This window comes from Tympanuchus pallidicinctus, unplaced genomic scaffold, assembly GCF_026119805.1.
Source record: "Tympanuchus pallidicinctus isolate F22 unplaced genomic scaffold, pur_lepc_1.0 scaffold1, whole genome shotgun sequence".
NCBI classification, from domain to species: Eukaryota; Metazoa; Chordata; class Aves; order Galliformes; family Phasianidae; genus Tympanuchus; species Tympanuchus pallidicinctus.
In genome coordinates, this window is record NW_026294618.1 from 43,076,117 (window position 1) to 43,096,464 (window position 20,348).

Here is a 20,348-nt window from a genome sequence, read left to right on the forward strand (position 1 = left end):
AACCTCAGCAGATCCTTATATTGTGGTTCATTTGTAATTGGAACTCTGTAACTGTCTTTGGCAAGCCCCCTTTGTCTCCACGGCATGATATGAATGTTTGCTCTGCCTCTCTGCCAGTCAGCCAATCTCCCCTTTATAACTTTGGAACCCAGTGGTCAGCTTTAGCCAAATTGGGCAGAAAGACTGAAGTCTCAAAGTAGGATGTTGGCTGGCTTCTAGGTGACATTTCTTTCTAATCAGCACACAAGTTGCTCTCACTACTTGTGAGAGTTGTGCACAAAACTCTGCTGCCCTTTGCCTGTGTTTAAAGGGCATTAGGGAACTGAGGGAAGAAAAAAGAATAGGGCAGATGGGAGGGGCAGGAGAGGTTATTGCAGTGAGCACAAACCCATTGGAGAACTGGCTTCAAAGCCCAGTAGCTTACAAAGGAACTTGCTATACACTTGGTTGTGTGAAGTCAGTGTAGACAATGTGGCCATTGTTTTAAGGTAACTGCAACAACATTGTCTTACGCTTTACAGTAGATGTTGATAACGATAGGTTCAAGGACCAACCCCCTCCTCAAAGCACCTTTAGCTCTACCTCCAACTGTACACCTGTGCTGCTGCATTAGAAAGCCTTTGTAAAGAGGTAAAGCCAGAAAAGTGACCTGCACTTCTCCAGCTACCAGCCGAGGGAGAATGTAGGTTATGGCAGAAGGAAGGAGCGATCAGATCTGGGTTACTGCTAGAAACTGGTACACTGTCACCTTAGGAGAAGCTGGCTTTCTGTGTCAACAACATGGAAGACTCAAAAGAAAAAATGAGCTGACGTAGCAGAATGTCAGAGCTTAAAACAGTTAATTTCAACAAAATAATCACTTGTAAGGATTCCCCTCCAGAGCTCTGTCGTATGACTGCTACCTTCCCCTAGGCAGTCCGCCATAGGCCCCGCGTCTCATGGGTGGTGAATGTGTGTGACTGAGATAACCCACAGAAATGACTCAGCTGCAAAGGAATCATGACCCCACTGGATCCATATCAGGTACTGCCTATGGCATGGAGAAGAACAGCTTTTAGAGGAATTCAGGAATACATAATTTAAAAATGTGTAAAGTAGTTTGCCCACACATACATTTTTATGTAGATCCTCTGAATCAGATCATCCCTTGGAGTACGAGCACTTAATATTCATAAAATATTTGAGTTTTTCTTTCTTTCATCTTCACCGTTCCCCTTATTTCCTCTATTTTTTCCCCACCCTTTTATGAACCCTGAAGAACACCTCACTTCAGTTTCACCTGTGACAACGGCCTCTCTGGAGCAGTCCTGCACTTTGTGGAGGAAAAATTAACCCAGCCATACCATTTCGTCAGCAAGTCCTTCTGTGGCTCAAGGAAGGGAGATGGCTGTGCAGAAGTCACCAAACTCCATCTTCCGTCCAAGGAAGCAAATGGCATGCAGCCCTCTCAGTGAGAAGGTGGCTGCCTCATCCACCGTGCAAGATACATGTATATCTACTGTCCTTACCCGAGGTTTTGAAATATGTTGCAGAGGAAGACACAGTACTCTCAGCCTAAGTAGGCACAGTAAGTGAGTGAGACTGTCAGATGGCCTCAGGGCTGGCCTAGCTTTATTCCTGTTGAAGTCAGCGATAAAACTCCCATAAACCGAGCTTTTTGAAAATCCCACCCTCGGGGCATTAAGGTACTTAAAGGAAGAGGCTGGAAATAGTGCAGGCTTTACATTCAATTTGAATCACTTTTTATACCTCTTGCAGTGTTCCCAGCCATAGAACGGTGATGATAACGGGTTCCTCGTTCCTTTTCACTGTGTGGAAGCATGGAGAACAGATACTGTAACTTATGCAGTAAAAGGCTGTCTGGCTGAGGCACCAGTGCATTTTGAAGAGGAAAGAGAATCTCGCAGCAAAGGGCCAGGGCTGGCACCCAGAAGATCTGGTTTTATTTCTCAGTTCTGACACGGGCTTCCTGTATGACCTCAGCAGAGTCATGTAATTGCTTGGTGCCTCAGTCCATCATCTCCTTAATAGGGTTACTACTTACTTATTTCCTTTCTCCCGCCCTGGCCTGTCTTACTTAGGCTGCAATTCTGGCAGGGAGTAGAGCATTTCTGGCCACGTGCGGGGCCTTCACCTAGCACAATGAGACGTAATGGCAGTGCCTGTGCAGCAATGCGATGCCAATTAAATAAATAAATGAAGATGATAATATCATTTAGGACTAGATCTTTAGCTTGTAACCCAGCCCAAGGTCAAAGCATGGTATGGAACTGTGCGATGTGGAACCTTGGGACCTGAGGAAATGCTGCCCCTGAGCACAGGTTTGGGGAAAGCCTTGGTGGTGGTGACAGCCAGCACCTGGCCTGCTTGGGCTCCTCGTGGTGTTTGAGGAAGCCTCATCACTCACAGCCTTGCGTGGTCTTCAGTTGTTACTTTGATCTAGATAATAATTCTATGTGGAAACGCTTCAGAAGCACACATGCTTTAACCTGAGTCCACAAGTTTTGTACTGAATCTGGTCCGTGACATAAAGCTGGGCAAGAGCTGATAGGCACACACTGTGCTTTGTAATGACATTTGTGTTGAGAGTGCTGTGTTCCTGGTTTGTGGGTCACCCCTTTACCCAACCTGTCATTAGCGACATCCTTAAGCTTCAGAGGCCCTTCTGTCAGGGGCGGAGAACGCAGTGGGGTGATGGCCTTCACGTGGGCACTGGCTGAGCGCTCTCCACCCTGCTGGCTGAACGCAGCGCCAAAAACAGGCCAGGTAAACTGGACTCCAGAGGTAATACCTGCAAGAAAACTCCTATGCACATTTACAGCCCAGTTAGGAGGTGCACTATTACTCCACTGCGACAACCGGAGCTATCTGCAGATGGGATGCAATCGGGCGAACGTGACAAAAACTCAACGTATGGAGTAGTGAAATCACTCGTGTTGCTTAAACGCACGAGGGAACAGGCAGCAGCTCCGTGCCGCTGTCCCCGCTGTCCCCGCTCTCCCCGGCGGCCGAGACGCGCAGCGGAGGGGCGCTGGGGCCCAGCCGCGCTCCGCTCCCCTCTCCCCGCCCTGTGTGGGAGGCCCCGCTCGGCTCCGCCCGTGGGCGGGCTGCGCGGCGCGGCGGGTTAGGTTGCGGCTCTCTGCGCGCGGCTATAACTTTGTGTTGTGGAGGGGAGGAGGAGTGATGTGCGAGCTGGCGGCCGGCAGGGCCACGGGCAGCTGGGGCGGGCTGCGGCAGCCGGGCCGCTCGGCTCGCCGCCTCCCCCCGCGTCGCCTTTAAAGGGAAGGCTCCGCCGAGCCCCAGGCGCAGAGCGGGCGGAGCGGAGCCGCGCAGCAGCAACAGCAGTAGCACCACTAGCACCGCCACCAACGCCAGCGCCGCCGCTGCCGGGCGCTGGGCTCTGGCTTTCTGTTGGCGTGGGGGCGGCCGTCGGCTCTGTCTCCACCGCCCCCCGCCCGCGGTTTTTCGGTGACTCGAGCGGAGGGAACTGTCAAGATGGCAGCGGCAGGAGCACGGGGGTTATGAGCACGGAGGTTATGAGCGCGGCGGTGCTGCTGGAACAAAACCCGTTCGCTTCGGCAGCCCGAGGGAGGGCTTAGAGCTCCCGGACCTGTTGGAGAGCTCCGTCCCTCTCGTGCTCTCTTTTTCCCTGCGAGAGAAAGGATTTTTATCATTATTATTACATTTTTATTTTTTTTTTCCTTCTGGCGAGGAGGTGCCGCGGGGCTCGGGGGCACCGCGAAGTGACGGCGAGCGGCGCGCAGGAATCGGCGCTCCCCTCGGGGCGTCCCGAAGAAGGAGGGACTCCTCGGTGCCGCCTAGGGACGAGCGCAGGACCCCCGAGGAAGGGAAGGTACTCTCCGGCCCCCACGGCCGGCTACGGCGCGGACACGGCCGGAGCGCCCGCATGGAGTGAAGGAACATAAACAAACGCACACTCGCACCGCCGAGCGCGCCCCGGCACCGCGCTCCGGCGCTCCGCCCGATTTAATCGCGTTTTTCGCTCTCCGTTTGTTATTTTTGCCGGCTCTGCCCCTTCGCTCCGTGCCCGCGGGGAGCGGCATGCCCGCCCGCTAGGCTCCCGGCGGCACCGAGCAGGCGGCGGCGGAGGAGGAGCGGGGCCGGCAGTCGCCCGCCCCGTCGCAGCGCCCCGCCGCCGCCGCCGCAGCCGCCCCCGAGGGAGGCCAAGATGGCAGAGGCGTCGCCCCCCGGGCCGCTCTCGCCCCTGGACGTGGAGCTGGACCCCGAGTTCGAGCCGCAGAGCCGCCCCCGCTCTTGCACCTGGCCGCTGCAGAGGCCCGAGCTGCAGGCCAGCCCCGCCAAGCCCGCCGGCGAGCCGCCCGCCGACGCCGCCTCCATGATCCCCGAGGAGGAGGACGACGACGAGGAGGGGGGAGGCGCGGCCATGGCCGTCGGCGGCGCGGCCCCCGCGGGCGGCGAAGCGGCGGCCGCCGGCGGCCCCGAGGAGGCGGCGCGGCCGCCGGCCCCGCTGCCCGGAGGCGGCCCGGAGGGGCCCGGGCCGGCGCCGGGAGGAGCGGCGGTGGCGGGCGGCGGGGGGCTGAGCGGCGGCGGCCCCGCAGCGGCGGCGCCGAGGAAGTGCTCGTCGCGGCGCAACGCGTGGGGCAACCTCTCGTACGCCGACCTCATCACCCGCGCCATCGAGAGCTCCCCCGAGAAGCGGCTCACCCTCTCGCAGATCTACGACTGGATGGTGCGCTGCGTGCCCTACTTCAAGGACAAGGGCGACAACAACAGCTCGGCCGGATGGAAGGTGAGGGGACGGGGTGTCGTCTGTCCGCAGTGTAGGGGAAAAGGGTTGGAAAGGAGGGAACTTTCGTCGTTCGGCTGCTGTCTGGTGCAGTGTGGTAAGCAGGGAAGGAAAAGGCAGAAGGCGGTGTTCTTAAAGGCTTTTCATTTTTGTTTTTTACAAGTTGTAGGGACCTTGTGACTCGCGATAGAATTAAGCAGAGTTGCTCTCGTGCAGTGCCAGCCTGCAGCTCGCGTGCAGATCGGCTTGCTGTTTTCCTCTGAAAAAGCCCTGGTGCTGTCCTGTTCCTGAAGGTGGTGGAGGGAAGCCCAAGGCTCAGTCTTCATATGGAGCTGACAGGGCTGTGGGAGTGATGACTTGGTGCTGCCAGCCCATATGCCCCCCACACATCTCCATCCATCGTGTCCATTGGGGTGATACCAGCCCGCATCATGGCAGGCTGCACTGAGGTCACTGCCGTGCTGCTGACCAACCCAGTGTGGCAGAGTGAGGCCCAGCAAAACCTACCTGCTGTGAGTGGGGTGTGAGGTGGGTACTCCCTGACCCACTGCTTTGGGCCTCTTTCTTACGGCCGTCTGTCGGCCCCGTGGGGCTGATGTGCAGCCATACAGATATGGGGGTGCTCCAGAACGTTGCTGGGGTGTACAGGGGATCGCAGCTGCTGCTAAGGGATGGGACTGTTGAGGGTGAGTGTGCAGAAGTCTCTTTGTGCTGCACAGAGGTTTGGTTTCTACTTTGAATCTCTCTGCCTTGCATCAGGGTAACTTCTGCACGAACCAGTCAGGAATACTGCAGATTGAAGCAACTCTGGCTGCATTGTTGGTGGCTCTGCCTCCCCTTGTAGTTCTGGAGTAGGACTGACCTGCAGCTAAGCTCCAAGCGGGGTGCTATGCAGAGAGCATTGAGATGCCATACTTTGGGCTCAGTAAGGCAGGAGTGCAAAGTTTATCAGGGGCTAATGCATGGCTCTGAAACGCACGGATTCTGCAGTGTTGGGGCTGAGCTAGGCACTAGGTGTTTTGTGACGGTGAACGTGGAGTATGGTGAAGGGTTAAATCTCAAGGTGCCAGTATGGCCTTCCCCGGTTGGTATCGCACACTGAACCGAGGCTCTTGCTGCCAGCTGCTGTGGCGAACGCTGCTCCTTTATCAGCTGTGTTGAATTTTCAGTGAACTCTGTATTGCTGCTCCAGAGGACGGGCAGCAGGGCTGTACTGCTTGGGCTGAACGCGTGGCAGAGCTCCCGTTGCCTCAGCAGCAGGACCCGGGCCATAGCACCAAGTGTTTGCATTGATCAGCGTGCTTAATACAGTCACAATTTTTTCTGACAACTTATCCTGTTAATTTGATATTGATTCCTTTCCTGAGCAGCATTAGCTGGTACTTGGAGCTAATTACAGTGTTAAAAACTGGGATCCCTTGGGATTTATCTCATATGATTTAGCTCAGAAGTCCCTCTGCAGCCTTTAGGGTGACCTTTAGCAGTGCAGAAGCACGTAGGTGCAGGACATCCCTCCCCCTTCAGGGGCCGTCTGTGGAGCTGGGCCGTGCTTAGACAGTGAGATCTGGGGTGAAGGGAGGCCAGCAGCTGACCGTGGGCAGCTGAGCAGGGCAGGAGCCACTTGAGTCCCTGCATGTGTATTGGGAAGAGGGATATTTCAGGTGCCTGGAAAGTAAATGAATTTGTGCAGAGGCACTGCTCTTAAATAGAGACTCCATCTTAGCCTCCCAATGCTCAAACACATTATATGTTATTATCATCTGTGTTTCCCTCTCAGGTAATGAACACAACTCTTTGGGAGCCAATGTCAGCATCTCACACCAGACTTTTTTTTTCCAGGTTTTAACCTGTGATTTTAAGTGAACAGAAAATAACTCTGCATCAAAAGGATTTTATCTTAATTTCACACAACCAGGTTTATCTGCGAAGGCTGCAAGCACACTTTAACAATATTCTTCTCCAGCCTTGAGAGGGAAAAGTCATTTTAAACAAAGAGAAGAGGATACCTTGCTTTGTTATCCTAGGTATTGTTATACATGAAATTCTAGTGCTGTTCCCAGTGAGATGTAGTGAAGACCATAATCCATACGCATAGCTGGGATTACACTCCTCAAAACAATTATTTTAAGAGCTATAAATTAAAGTTGCGACTATCGTTCGACTAGACATTATTATTATTATTATTTTTGCCTGGGGCATTAAAGCAGAAGCGAATGTTTCAGATGTGGTTAGGAAGGCATATATTATGCTTCCGCTAACTCTGATAAGGCTCGCCCCGTGCACGCAGCTCCAGCCTGCCCCAGTGCCAGCAGGATGCCAGCCTGCAACCGTTGCCCCACACTGCTGTCAGCATGGCCAGGGAGGGGTGAGGTGCGTGCTCCCGTATCTGCTGACTGCCTGGGATTGCTGTGAGGAGTCAGCGTTTAAATTTCTTATCGCTGGAGCTGGGGGAAAGGTGTCAGCTGGCTGTGCGGCGTAGGATGAGTATTGCGCGCGCCTGCACGCAGTTCCTCGACGGCTTGTCTGTCTGTGCTCCTGAATTCAGGCATCTGTTACCCTATCCACAGCCTGCAATTGCAGAACTTCTGTGCTGACTTGCTGCGTGCTAAATGCTTGGAAAAACAACGTTTCAGCTTGCTTTCCTCAATAATCCTGAAGCAGAAAACCAAAGCAGCCCTGTGTGCGCAGCAGAGGTGCCTGGTTTCACTGCAGCGTGTTGAAGTGTTCTCGTATCGTTTCCAATAACACTGTTTTGCAGTTTCTCACAGCACTCTCTTGTGAAACACAGCCTTTTCTGCAGGAAGAGTACACTAGGGGGACCGCTCTCCTCTCTACTGAGCTGTATCGCAGGGCTGTGAATGGGTCCCTCGTATGCAGGTACCAATAACTCCCAAATCTTGGTACAGCCAACTTAGGTTTGGTGTTATACCAGAAGCCTGTTTGTTTTACACCTGTTTCACTTGTTTTTACTGTTGCTGTTGCATCTTCCTCATGAAGGATAAATACTAACTGCTGGCTTATTTACTTTGGCAGGTAGATTTTTTGGAGACTTTGTATGCAAACACTGCCTCTTTCATTACCTTGTTTTATTGACGGATGTGTGCTGAAGCACTGCAATTCCTCCAGTGCAGCAAACGCACAGGTTATTGAGAAATTTAGCACTGATGCAGGCACATGCCTAAATCTGTTAGCCAGATGCTGATATGAAGATGTGTGGGACGTTCTTTATCATTTTTTTTTTTGCAAAGGATGTGGGAAGGAAGCAACGCTGCTCTCTGTTCTTCTTACTTCTCCCTCCTCAGAATAGCAAATTGCTGTGTTATCAGGAACAGTAGTGTAAAACTGGAATTTGCATCAGCTTTGTTTTTCTGGTGCTTTTTTTTAAAAAAAAAAAAAAAAAAACACCATTTTTCCCAGTAGATTGCTAGCATGGGTATTTTTTTTCCATCTTTCTATTATGTTTCTACTTTTTTTCTTTTCCCTAATTTTGAGCTGCCTTATTTGTCCATGCAGAAGGGCTTAGGTTGCAAACTGTAGTCTGATTATTTCAAGTTTTGATCTAGCCATGGGTTTAAGCATGTGGAGAGTTCCTTGGGACTTTGCTGGGATTACTCATGTACTTAAACTTATTGCTTAAGCACCTTACCTGATCAAAGCCTTATGCTTGTACTTCAACAAAATGCTCGGTAACGTTTGTAAGTGAATTTCATGCTGAGCGAAACAGATGCAGAATTCAGTTCCAAAATCTGAAATGCTAGAGAACAAGCTGCTTGCATAGAAGAGGAGTGTAGTTTAGCATCACAGTAATAAATGGATTTTTAAACTCTCCCGTAGAAGTCGTGTGTAGATACTAGTGCATGTTATTATTTTATATGGGAAACATATATCAAACATCTCATTTTTCCCCTGCTTGTGCAGGTAAGAAACTTCTGTGAGAGGAGAAGGAGGTACTGGGCAGCCTCAGAGAGGTACTGATGTTCCCCCCCCCTCCCTGCAGTGCCTCAGTGAGGAGCACTTCTGCTTAAGGACTTGAAAAATGCAGATCTGAGCACATGCCTTGGTGAGAGTCATCAGCTGTAGGTAGAGTCACGAGTTCTGATAAACTTAGACTGGGAAATCTCCAGTGAATCTGCAAGGTAGCATCACGGTCAGGTAGGCTTGCTTGGGAAGTGCTGGAATCGGTGTTCCTCAGCTCTTCAAAAACAACAGGCTATCTGAAACGGTCGTGCAAGAAGGGGCTGCCGGGAACAAGGGATGTCTCAGGATAAGCAGCCAGGGGATTTCTGTAGGTGGCAGGCTCCTAAAGGTGGCCTGCAAGGTTTGAGCAGCCAGCTGCTTCTGTGGTGACACTGAAAGTCTTTGTGAGGTTTGTTTTGTGCTTGCAGTGCAATTGCAGTGGGTTGTTGTATGGTGGCATCTTGCCAGGGGAGAAACCAAAAGTGCTCCCAAATGCAAGCTGCTGCCCAGACTAAAACCCTGCATGTTCTCTTTTCTCTCCCACTTTTGGAAAAGCTTTCCTGCTATCTCTGTCACAGAAGTGCCCCAGGGCAAGGCTGTAAAATAGCAGCTGTACATTACCTTTAAAGGCGTACAGCCCTCAAGGTTTCAAGGCTTGATCTGCCTGCAGGAGGGTGAGCTCTGAGCACCCAAATGCTGCCATTCCCAAGCTCATGTGGGAAAGGAGCCCCAGCAGCACTAACTGGGGTCATGTCCTGCAGAGAGTGTGGAGGCTGCCGATAGCATGGCGCCGAAGGAGCTGCTGCTTTTTTGATGTGGCTTTTCTTGGGGATGGCAACATGTGCACAGTGCAGTGGTTCAGTAGCAGAAAATAAAACGTTGAAGTAACGTGCACCATCATTTGGTTTTCAGTAGTGCTGACTCAGCACATTGTGAGTTCAGTGAGGATTAAGCTTAACCTTTTATTCAATTTTTTTTTTCTACTTCTACAAACTTGGACTGTTCTTTACTACAATTTCCTGAGCATTGCCACACACCAAGCTTGGAAAATGAGGTGCATTTAACCAATTTATGACCTGACATATGTTAATTAACATTAATTACCTGCTTGAATAGTCCATTTAGCACTTATTATTAAAAAGTGGCTTGTCTACAGAAGGGGGATTTTCCTTCAGAGTGAGACGTTTTGTTCTGACTTGCTTCAGACAAAGCCAAGATGGGTTATCCCATGATTCTTTGTATGGCCATGCCAGCTTTCTTGTGCTTCAGTTGCGCATGATGGGATACCATTGCAACGCTGACAGCCCCCAGCTCCTTAGCCATGTGTATGTGACATTTCTTTGACATTGGCTTAGCTTTTCGAGCAAGTCAGCATGTTTCAAAGTGTTTTTTGCTAGCAGTAGGTTCAGCCCTTGCTTCTCCAGTTGAGGGAGATGAGTAAAGAACTCTGCTTCTCAACTTGCCAAAACCCACCTGCGTGTGCTGCTATAGACTTGATAGGCCGTCAGAGCCTCAGCACTGAGGAATAGCACATGAGCTTACCTGGAGAAGCAGGAGGAACTTTGCTGCAGTGCTGTGTCTGTGAGCCCCAGGGTGGACCAGTTGGCTCTTCAGAAGCTCTGTCAGGTGTGGACAGAATCACAGAATCGTGGGGGTTGGAAGGGACCTCCAGAGATCATCGAGTCCAACCCCCTGCCAAAGCAGGTTCTCTACGCCAGGTCGCACAGGTAGGCATCCAGGCAGGTCTTGAACATCTCCAGAGAAGGAGACTCCACAACGTCTCTGGGCAGCCTGTTCCAGTGCTCCGTCACCCTCAGTGTGGAGAAGTCTGAGTCTTTGGGAGGGTGTGCAGAAGGCTTGAGGCAGGGAGTGGTTAAATGGCTGCTGACAGAGATCCAGAAATCCTGGAGGTGGCCTTACGTGACAATTGCAACAAGTGCCTTAACAGGGACGCCTTGAGTGTTGTCTTGAAGCAAAGAACATTGTGTTCTGGTGAACGACTCTTTCTAAGCACTTGAACGCCAGACCAAGAGTGCAAACTGTAGGAAGTTAAACAACAGAATGAGAGAGATTTCATTTTGTTTCACAGAACTTGGGGTTTTCCTTTCTGTGGCCATGCAGAAACCTGGAGGACTGCAGTGATGCGGTCCCAGCCCAATGTTTGGGAAGAGCTCAGCTCTGCGAGGCTGTTGGCAGGAGTTGGGGCTGGCCTGCAGGGAGGGCTCCTCCAGGTTTGTACGTTGGGCCTACCTCTATGCTCCTGCAGCCATTGAGAGCTGGCTGCCACTGGAGTGGAGCATGGCCTTGAGCAACAGTGGGTGAAGTCTTCTCAGTCAGCTACTTTGTCTCCTGGGTAATGCCTTGGGCAGGAGTTGTCACAGGGTGGGGTCAGAGGTGATGGGGCTGCAGGATGGCCATTTCGGGGCACCGTCAGGAGTTGGGAAGAAGCAGAGAAATGAGTGATCGTGTAAGTGCTCTGCCCTAACCGTTTGGTGATGTTTGAAGGAGCTGCCTGGAAGAGAAAACTACTGTCACGTTGTCATTGTTTCTAGCCGTGATGGTGCCCCTGATATTGGGCCTTGAGACGAGGTTTGGGATGAGCTGGTCTTGCCTTGCAAAGCCAGAGTTCTTTCTCTGGGCTATGCCTTGGCACATTTGCCTTGATCGTAGCGTTGCTCTGCAGAGTTGGAGGCGGGTCAGGAGTTAACAGTGCTGGTGTCTCAGTGGTAATGCTGCTTGGACTTTGCTTATTGGTGCAATTTTCTTAATCTGTTCACTAGAGCTGATTTAAAAATAAAGGCTATTTAAGGATTTCTACTGAAATAAGACACCTTTGTACAGTTTCACTGGTTTTAAAAAAAAAAAAAAAAAAGGCCTTTCTGGAGACTTGTACTGATAGATGTGGAGATGGGTTTCTATAACAGACTTGCAGTAACGAATGGAATTAATTACTTGCTTGATCAAAACATATAATGTACTTGCGAGCTGAATTATGAAATGTGGTGTTCTCACTTGAACACATTCATTTGCCAAGGTATTCTTTTCTTTTTTTCACACTTCTGTTTCATTTAATTTCTCCCTTGCTGGTGAGGCTGAAGCTTGGTGTGAGTTATGGGAGTGTGAGGGAGGCACTGGAGGATGCCTGGATGGCAGGCAGCACCTAGGGCTTGTGTCGATGCCTCTGCAGCCCGTGTCATCCTGGACAGCATTGAATTGCAGTCAAGAAGCTGCTGGTGAGGGTGTGAAGCTCTTATCAGTGCCATCATCCCAGGCTGTGACGCGCCCTGGGGCTGGTGGGCATGTTTCAGCAGGGCAAATCACTGAGTCATGCCACTGTGTGTCCCTGTAGCCCCTGCCCAGGAGGGTGGGTCTGTGCTGAGGTCTGCTGACAAAACCCTGCTGAGAACTTTGGAATCACGAGGGGAGGGAGGAGAGTTGGCCAGGGTGTGAGTTTTGTTGGCTGGCACCACTGGGGTTACCTTCATCCTTCGTGCTTTGTGTTTTGCTTGCTCACACCTTGGCACTTTGGACAGGCCTGCACCCTGTTTTGTTTTTTTTTTTCAGGCTTCCAGCTCTTTGTGGGTCCATGGAGACATCTGGGGTTGTGACCAACAGATGTGTGCAGCACAGTCCGAGGAAAAAAAGTTTTTGGTTGGTTTGCTGGTTCCCCAGCCACATGACAAGCCAAAGGGCAGAACTGGGCTGGGTGCCAGCGTGTCGACAGGGAGGTGGCATCTGCTTATCGTGGCCCCAGAGGGGTGGGAGGCCAGCAGATAAACAAGGAGGCTGGGAGGACAGGGTTCAGCCTGCTGTGGGAGAGCAGGTAGAGGTGCACCGCAACACAGGCACGCACGTGTCTCACCTTGGTGTGCTGCAGAGCAGTTCATAGAGGGGGCACGAGTCATTTTGCATGGATGTAGCCTGGTTTGTGACAGTACAGTAGGGGCAGATGAGAGCAGGGCCCAATTCTTGTCCCTACGTAAGTCCACTTCAGAGCGGCATGATGAGGTCTTCCAAGCAGGGCTCCCCTGCAGTGCCTGCATATATTTCATCAGTGTCGGTAAGAATGGAGCCAGCAGTGCTTAGAGCCCTGGCTGCGGTTGGACCTGGGCTCCCCCTGAGCACTGTGCGAGGCCAGGCAGTGTTAGTAGCAATTTTGCTTGCACTTAAGTAAACAAAGTTCTGTTTATAAGCATTTCCATTACCTGGTAATATTCTAATACAGAGCGTTTTCCTGTTCTAAAGAGCCAGCAATGGAATTGTTAAGACTACTTGTCGATGTAAATTAGTGCTTTCTGATATTATTTTTTTCTGAAATAGACTGAAGAAGAATAAAAAAAATTATTTTAAATAAGTAATTTTAAGACATGACCTGCAGTGTCATATTTACTTTGTCAAGTCTGGAGTGTGGACTAAGTCTAGAATATGGGGATTGGAAGTACTTTGAAGTCCCTTCTAACCAAAGCTATTTTATGACCAAATTATCTTGGTACATGTCGGCACTCTTAAAACCTTCTGTATTTGTTATTTACTCTCCATGCTGGCTCTTCAGACAGATATTTCAACTTTCCAAAGGTGGGTTACAACCAAAGGGAGCCCCACCTTCTCACATAAAATCTATAATGTAAATATACCTTAAAATGTGGGACTGAATCTAAATCAAAACTGTGTGACTTTGAGGGTATTGGTAAAGTAAGGCAGTGAACCCTATCTTGGGCAAATATATTTGCTCGTACTTCATGGAGGATTTATCAGTTTCGTATATGAAGTTCTAGATATGCTTAGTACATAAAATTGGCTTCTGATAAGTGAGAACACTGCTAAACAAAGAGTGTCTTTGTGTGAGGCTTTCACAGACTCTCATGTTATCACCTTTTTTTTGCTGATTGGTTTTGCTCTGAGAACAGTGATGTGGTTTCCTGAAAGCCTATAACTTATTATTTGCTCTTCAAAACCCTGGGTCTTAGCAAATGTTCAGATAATTTTTTTTCCAGGAATTTGCAGGAGTTGGTGATACCAGTTCAAGTCATGTCCTGAGATGCAATGTAAGCTGAGACTTGTGAAACCGGTGTCCTTGTTTTGTGCAACATGATCTGTTAGGTTTAAAAGCTTCACTGTACGAGAGAACTCAAAACCGTTTGTCTGCTATGTCAGGTTTCAGAGTGAGCGGTGGTTCTTTAAGTATTCATCATGTCCTGTGGAAGGAGGCAGCTGTTTGTGCTTTGGAGAAGCATAGCCTTGATGCCAAGAGTGAGGCTGCCACCAAGGGTGATGCTGCCACTAAGAACCTGTAAAAGATCTTGAACGCTTTGGGAATCTTGTGCAAGCTGCTTCTACTTTTGCACAGCCTGAACCATATATGTGACCCAGATAGGTAGGCCACATCTAAAATCTTAGATTTGAAAATGGAAATGGTGTCAGAGCTCTGAATGGCTTGGGCCAGAGGTATCCAGCCTCGTTTGTCTAGCAGCTGAAACCTGCAAACCCAGTGCTATTATTTCCATCATTATGGTGACTGTGATTCTCAGCTTCCCCAAGCTGATTTATTTCTTGCCCCGCTGCTCCTACAACCTAGTTCCTGCGTGGTGAAAATATTTCTGACTAAAATGTACAAGGAGGTTTGCACACTTGAGGTAGGGGAAAAAAATTTCTTACGAAGAGCTGTTTTGCAGAAGACTTCTAGAAAGACAGTTGCATGCTTACAAAGATATTAGGAAATGAATAGTAAGACCGTTTTACATTGAAAAAGAGAAGGAAAGCATTTGGGCCATAAGGTAGTGGCACAGGGGGCTTGGAGGAGGAAGGGCACCGAGAACTAGCAGTGGGAAGTAAATCAACCTGACGTGTGTTTGTCGGCATCTGATGTGTACCGGGCCTGGTGGGGTAGCTTGGAGCAGGTGGAGGAAGCATACTGTTTACCTAATTAGAAACATAAATAAAATCTTTCCAACATTTTTCTAAATTAAAATGCACTGGAAACATATGTCAGACTTCTCACATCCAGGAAAGCTCTCTCGCACCCGCCATTCCCTGGGGAGATCCTTGCAGCCCACCTTCCTGAGGCTCCTCTGGGCAGCAGCCGTCCTGTCTGGAGGCTGACAGCAGCAGCCTGCAGAAAGAGGTGGCTGTGGTCTGGGGTGATAGGGCTGGGAAGCCACGGGTCAGAGTGGTGGCTGGGATCGATGAGGACAGGATTTCAGCCAGGTGTGTTTGCTGAGAAGTAATGATGGTGAGGGATCGTGGTGAGGGCAGCTCTGTGAGGCCAGTGTGTTTTGGGCACTGAGGAGGCAAAGGTGATGCTAATTGCAAGAGAGACTACTCAACCGCTTTGCATTGTGTTTGAAAAGAAAGGGGAATAATGCTGTTCGAATGACCTATTTTGACTTTCTCAGTGTAATATGGTTAATATTGTTGACTTTTCTGGACAGTGAATTACCATTTTATCAAACCCTGCTGGAAATAACTGTGTTGCTGGGTGAGGTATTTCAGCCACACAGTCCGAACTGAGGAAGTTACTTCTTGCCACTTCACTCCATGGCGGGAGTTGTTTCTCTTTCGTCTGGAAAGGTCTTTTGCTATGCAGCACGATGACAGCAGGTTTTTAATACAAAATAGGGACCTGTCAGGAAGAATATAAAATGGGGCACTGAAGAGGTCTAATTTAGAAGCAGAAAGGGCATAAATCTCCACCTCTTTCTGGAGACAGAAACTCAAAGTACAGAAATGTTTCCTTGCTTGTAAAATTCAGTCCTGATTGCAGGAAGAAGTCGTGTTGAAGACAGGGCTCTACCTAACCTCGTTGCAAGTTTTTCCACGTTATTTCCAATACAGAGCTGGATGTTACATAAGGGGATTCCTGGATGACGAAGTGCCTCTGTTAGGATACGCTCTGCTTATTGTGTAGTTACTGAAATTGTTTGCTGTTTTGGACCGGTGTCAGGCAGGATAATACTGAATAAGTCCCAGATGAATGTGGGTGGTGAAAGAAGAAAAATAACTTGAAATAAAGAGGGGTATTATCAACTGAACAGCCAGTGTTGATCCTATGGTGCTGAAAAATGAAAGCAGGAAAAAAACTAGTCGATATTTTTTTCCCCTTTTTTCCTTTTCTTTCCATCTTCTTTTTCTTTTTTTTTTTTTTTTCTTCCTTTAAAAAGGAAAATCTTAGCTGAAGGATTTGTTCTGACAGGAGTTTGGCACACTTCTTAAACTCGCAGTAATTTGGAATTGGCACAACTGTGCTGCAGAGTACTCAGATAAGTGCAGACAAGCCTCCAAAACGTGTGTGTGTCGTCAGATTCTTTGTCCATTTTGGACAACATGAGCTGTAGCGTCTCTTGCAGGTGCTGGATCCAAGAGTATATGTAGTGAAGAGAGCACTGTTTTGGCCAGGAGAAATGTTCGCTTTGGGTTTTCCCAACATCTGCGTCTGGATTTAACCATGGCAATATCTATTCACATGTCTTTATTTATTTATTTTAATTTTTATTGAGGCTCTTACTAAGCTTGTAATATGACAGTGTTCTCTAGTTAAAGGAAAGAGGGGAAAAAAAAAAAAAAATAAAGTAGCAAATTGAGAAATGATGTGGATTTGGTGCACTCTCAGCCTGAAGGAAAAATGGTTTACTTGAGCACTATGATAACAATTGCTGGAGAAATTAAGTGTGGATTTCCTTCTATTGTAGTTGAATCATGACCTCTTACTAAATTTATCCAGTCTTGAGTGCCTGGTTTCTGGTTTGACATTTTCGTTTGGATGACAGTTGCTTTCTTAGAGCTCTGCATGGGCTGAGAGATGATGGCTTCCTTATTTTCTGTGGGAAACACTCACAAGTCACCAAGCACCAATTCCCCTTGTAGGGACGGACGTGGTTGAGCCTGCAGCTTTCTCCCTAGAAGCAACATGATACGGCAGGTGGGTGCCAGCAGCGGCAGTCATACGCCTTCCCCATTTTCCAGGAGCAGAGAGGGAACAAGAAAGTCAGATTTATTGTAGCTTGAATAGCTGGGATATTTCTGTGGATACTCCAAGATTGCACTAGTAGCTGTGTAGGTTGTTCTGATCACTCGATGAAGTGTTCCACACAAGTGCTAAATGGCAGTATACTTCATTTATGCCAAAGTCTGTACTGAAAAATGTTTAAATATAAAAGCCAGTGCTCAGAAGTTGAAAATGTCAGAGTTGCTCCTCTCACTTGAAATGTACTCTCTTGTTCCCTGTGACACCATCGTTAGCAACACACTGTCCTCCCCCAGCTTCAAGATGGTGGGCTGCATGCTTCAGGGGGTGTCAGGGTTGCAGTTCATTCCCAATGCTTTCTGTATGGGCCCTGCTCCATGCTTGTTGCTCAGCTCTTAGTAAGGAGATACGCCCTTTCCATGCGTGCTGTTCTGTACCATCACCTCCCCACCATCCCCTGTGCTCCTAGCTAGCACCAGCCCTGCAGACTCCTGTCTCAGTCCTCCTTACTTGCTCTGCTCTATATATCCCTCTTTTCCTGTCATCTCTCGCCTCCCTGCCTTCCAGATCAGCTCTCTTTGTCCAGCTGGCAAAGTTTTTTGTCCATCTCCTGGTTCCATGCTTCTCCCCTGTCCCAGGACTTCCTACTTTCAGTGTCTTCCCTATCCCAGGCTGCTTGCCCTATTTCCAGTTGTACTTTCAGTTCAGGTTTGCAAGGCTATTAGCAACTGGGAACAGGGTTTTATAATAGGAAGTGTTCGACAATGCAAGGTGTAGGTGGGGCTCACAGCACCACCTATAATTTACAGTTTTGTATATTTTCTTAAACTAATCCAGCCTTGGGTAAGCAGTGCTGGTGCTGTCAGTGTGCAAATCCTTAGTCATTCAGGTAGTGTTATTCACTCTGCTGATACTGTGTAAATAGGGATTGCTCATTGGTGTACGTGATGATCCAGCCTTAGGGAGATTTGCATCTCCACTGTGGCGTGCCTTACTGAGACAGCTAACAGTGTCTGAGACGGTGCACTTCAGGGCTCTGCTGAGCAGTCCTTAAAATGCTTACTGTTTTGGGCAGAAAACTGCGAGATTTTATTGGGAGAGACTTGAAAGTTGTTCTCCATCTGTATGACTGGGTTGTGATTGTGGGCTGAGAGCACTCTCTGGCTCCTCTCTGACCTTCCTGCACTAGGACAGGCAGCCACAAGGTCATAATAAGCTCATCACCCATTTTATCAGCTACCCAATGGTCCCCACCTGGTTGATTGTTCTGCTGATGCCTGCTAGCTCAGTGACCTGCGCTGTTGGCTGATTGCCTTTGGTCTTCCAAAGAGGGAGAAGCATCAGCTCCTGAAAAGCTTTTGTTATACTTAATGAAATTTGGAGTAATTGTGATTTCTGTGATGAGGGGCTGATTCTTCTTCCTTCCCTTCTGATGATGTTGCAAGTTCCTCACTGATAATAATCTCTGACATGCCATAGATTGTATGATGTGAAAGTATACAATGCAAGTACTGTGTACATATCCTGCATCCTCTGTTGGGTGCCCTCTGACTCAGCATATTTGGTTTAAAAAGATACAGCCTTTTCTTTTGTAGCTTCTTGCATCTTCTGCCTCTGCTGCGAACTTTGTGCTTTGTCTTTGCTTCTGATAAGGATCACCTGGCTTCTCTCATAGCCAGGAGACAGTTTAATGCGGAGCTGGTGTTAGAGCAGCTCCTGTAATAGTGGAAATAACCCTGTACTGGCTTTTCAAAGAACTCGGGCGCAGAGCACACAGTTTATGAGCCCCTAGTTTTGAACTTTATTACGACGGAACTTTAATCAGGTAACAGGCTGGCCTTTTTCCACAGCAATAAAGCGCATACAAACAGGCATTGCAATAAACAATGCAAAAGCAAATCTGGCAAAGCTCCTGCAAGAGAAGCGTACCATTTATTCTCTACCACTCTTCCACAAGCTGTTGCAGAGACTAGGGAAGCTGAGGGGTTCACAGGCAGCAGCTATAGGTTTCAGACACCGTGCTTGGGTTTCCTGGGCTATTGATAACAGCTGTTTAGTCACAGATCTCTGGGTCACGATGTACTGGGATTTTTTTTGATGGTTGTGACCTTGGGAGGGAATTAGACTGGATGTAATGTTTCCAAGAATTGGAGATGCCTGTGCCATTGACCTGGTACGCGTTGCTGGATCCATTACTAGCACTGGCAGGATTTCACTTTAGGGGATTCTTGCAGCTACATCAGTCTTGTTATTAGTAGATTATTGTCAATTGGCTGTAATAGAGAGCCAGATACTTGCAGGGAGGAAGGACCTTACGTAGATGCTTTCTGTGGTGTGAGTTCCCTGTGTGCAGTGCTGTTGTGATACGTACCCTGGTGCTGTACGTCACTGCCATCTTCAGAAAATTGTTAGCAGTTTGCGTGGAATCCCTGTGCACGTGAGGGACTGCTGTGTGGCACTGCATGGTGCTTCTGAGCACCCAGTGGCAATGGGAGCTATGTATGCAGAGGTGTCGTAGCTCTTACTTTGTAATGTGGAGGTGAATTGTGGTGTGGGGACTCGGTACTTCGGCAATCTGAGCTGCTGTGGCCTAGGCCCACCCCAAACATTCGGGAGGGGGCGGTGGATTTGCAGGCAGGGGTTCCTGGTGACCTGGGCAGCCCCAGGGCTGGATCTAGGCTGTGGTCAGATGCTGGGGGCAGTCATTACTCTGAGATCCTTTTAACTTGTGACCTCGTGGCTTCTGAATGTGCTGCTTTGCAGGTGACAAGAGATACACCATGACACTGCTCCATCAACCACGTGTTTTGGCCTGAAAGAGTAGAGCCAGCTTTGGGTGTGATCTTTCAGCTTTGGGGTCACTTCTCTAATTTTCTTTTCAGCCCGTGTCACAGCACAGAGTGGTGTTCTTCACAGGATGATCAAACTGTTGCACTGTTTGTGTTTGCTCTTGCTTGCATGGTGGCTGCAGTCACCAGAAAACTTTTCTCTGTAGAAATGCAGCCCCCCTAATCCAGGCTCTCTGCTATTTACTTCCTTTGTAATTGACTGCCAAAGCGCTGCGTTTAATTCAAGTGCTCCTAGAGTTTTCCTCAAAATGCCTATGCAGTATTAAGCCAGTCAGGAGTTACAAATGTAAACATGTTTACACAAAAACGAGGAATGCATGAAGGCTGGCAGCACTTAAGCAGCCAAAAGCAGCGTGATTATATGCTGGAGGGACACTGAGAATGTGAGTTGCCGGCGTATGCGTCCAGAAGTAAATCCTGACAAGAAGCGCTCGCAGCCTCTGCCTGCCAGTGTGTGCTGGGGCTGCTGACACTGCATGGCAGGAGAGAGAATCTGGGGGCCTCTGGGAATGGTAGCAGGGCCCTGAAGGAGAGCGTGGAACTCTGAGGAAGAGCGCAGGCTCTCTCTGCTGGGTCTTTGTTTTAGATTTTCCCGGGTAGCAGCGATGCAGGCAGCAATTGGGAGAGCTGCGAAGGTGCTGTTTCATAACTGAAAGTTGGGCATCCTGCCTGAGCTGGCGTATTTGGAGCTGCGAGCGCCGGCACATTGTTTACTTCCTCCGTACGTTCTGGGACATTCAGTCCTTAGGAGCATGATACGCTTGCATAAACACTGCAGCCAGATTTATCTCTCAATCCTATCTTTCCTTTCCAG

General features: G+C 49.1%; 1 protein-coding gene across 2 annotated transcripts in view; it reads left to right on the forward strand.

The window, feature by feature from the left end:
* The first annotated feature begins 4,174 nt into the window (after positions 1-4,174).
* The window catches only part of FOXO3 (forkhead box O3), an 84,472-nt gene continuing 68,298 nt past the window's right edge, over positions 4,175-20,348 (forward strand). The window contains exons 1-2 of one of the 2 annotated variants that reach the window (XM_052689503.1): positions 4,175-4,771; positions 12,290-12,376. In XM_052689503.1, the coding sequence (XP_052545463.1) occupies positions 4,190-4,771; positions 12,290-12,376 (669 nt within the window). In that variant the 5' untranslated portion in view covers positions 4,175-4,189. The remainder of the gene's footprint in view (positions 4,772-12,289; positions 12,377-20,348) is intronic. The other variant, XM_052689496.1, reaches the window with a different exon arrangement.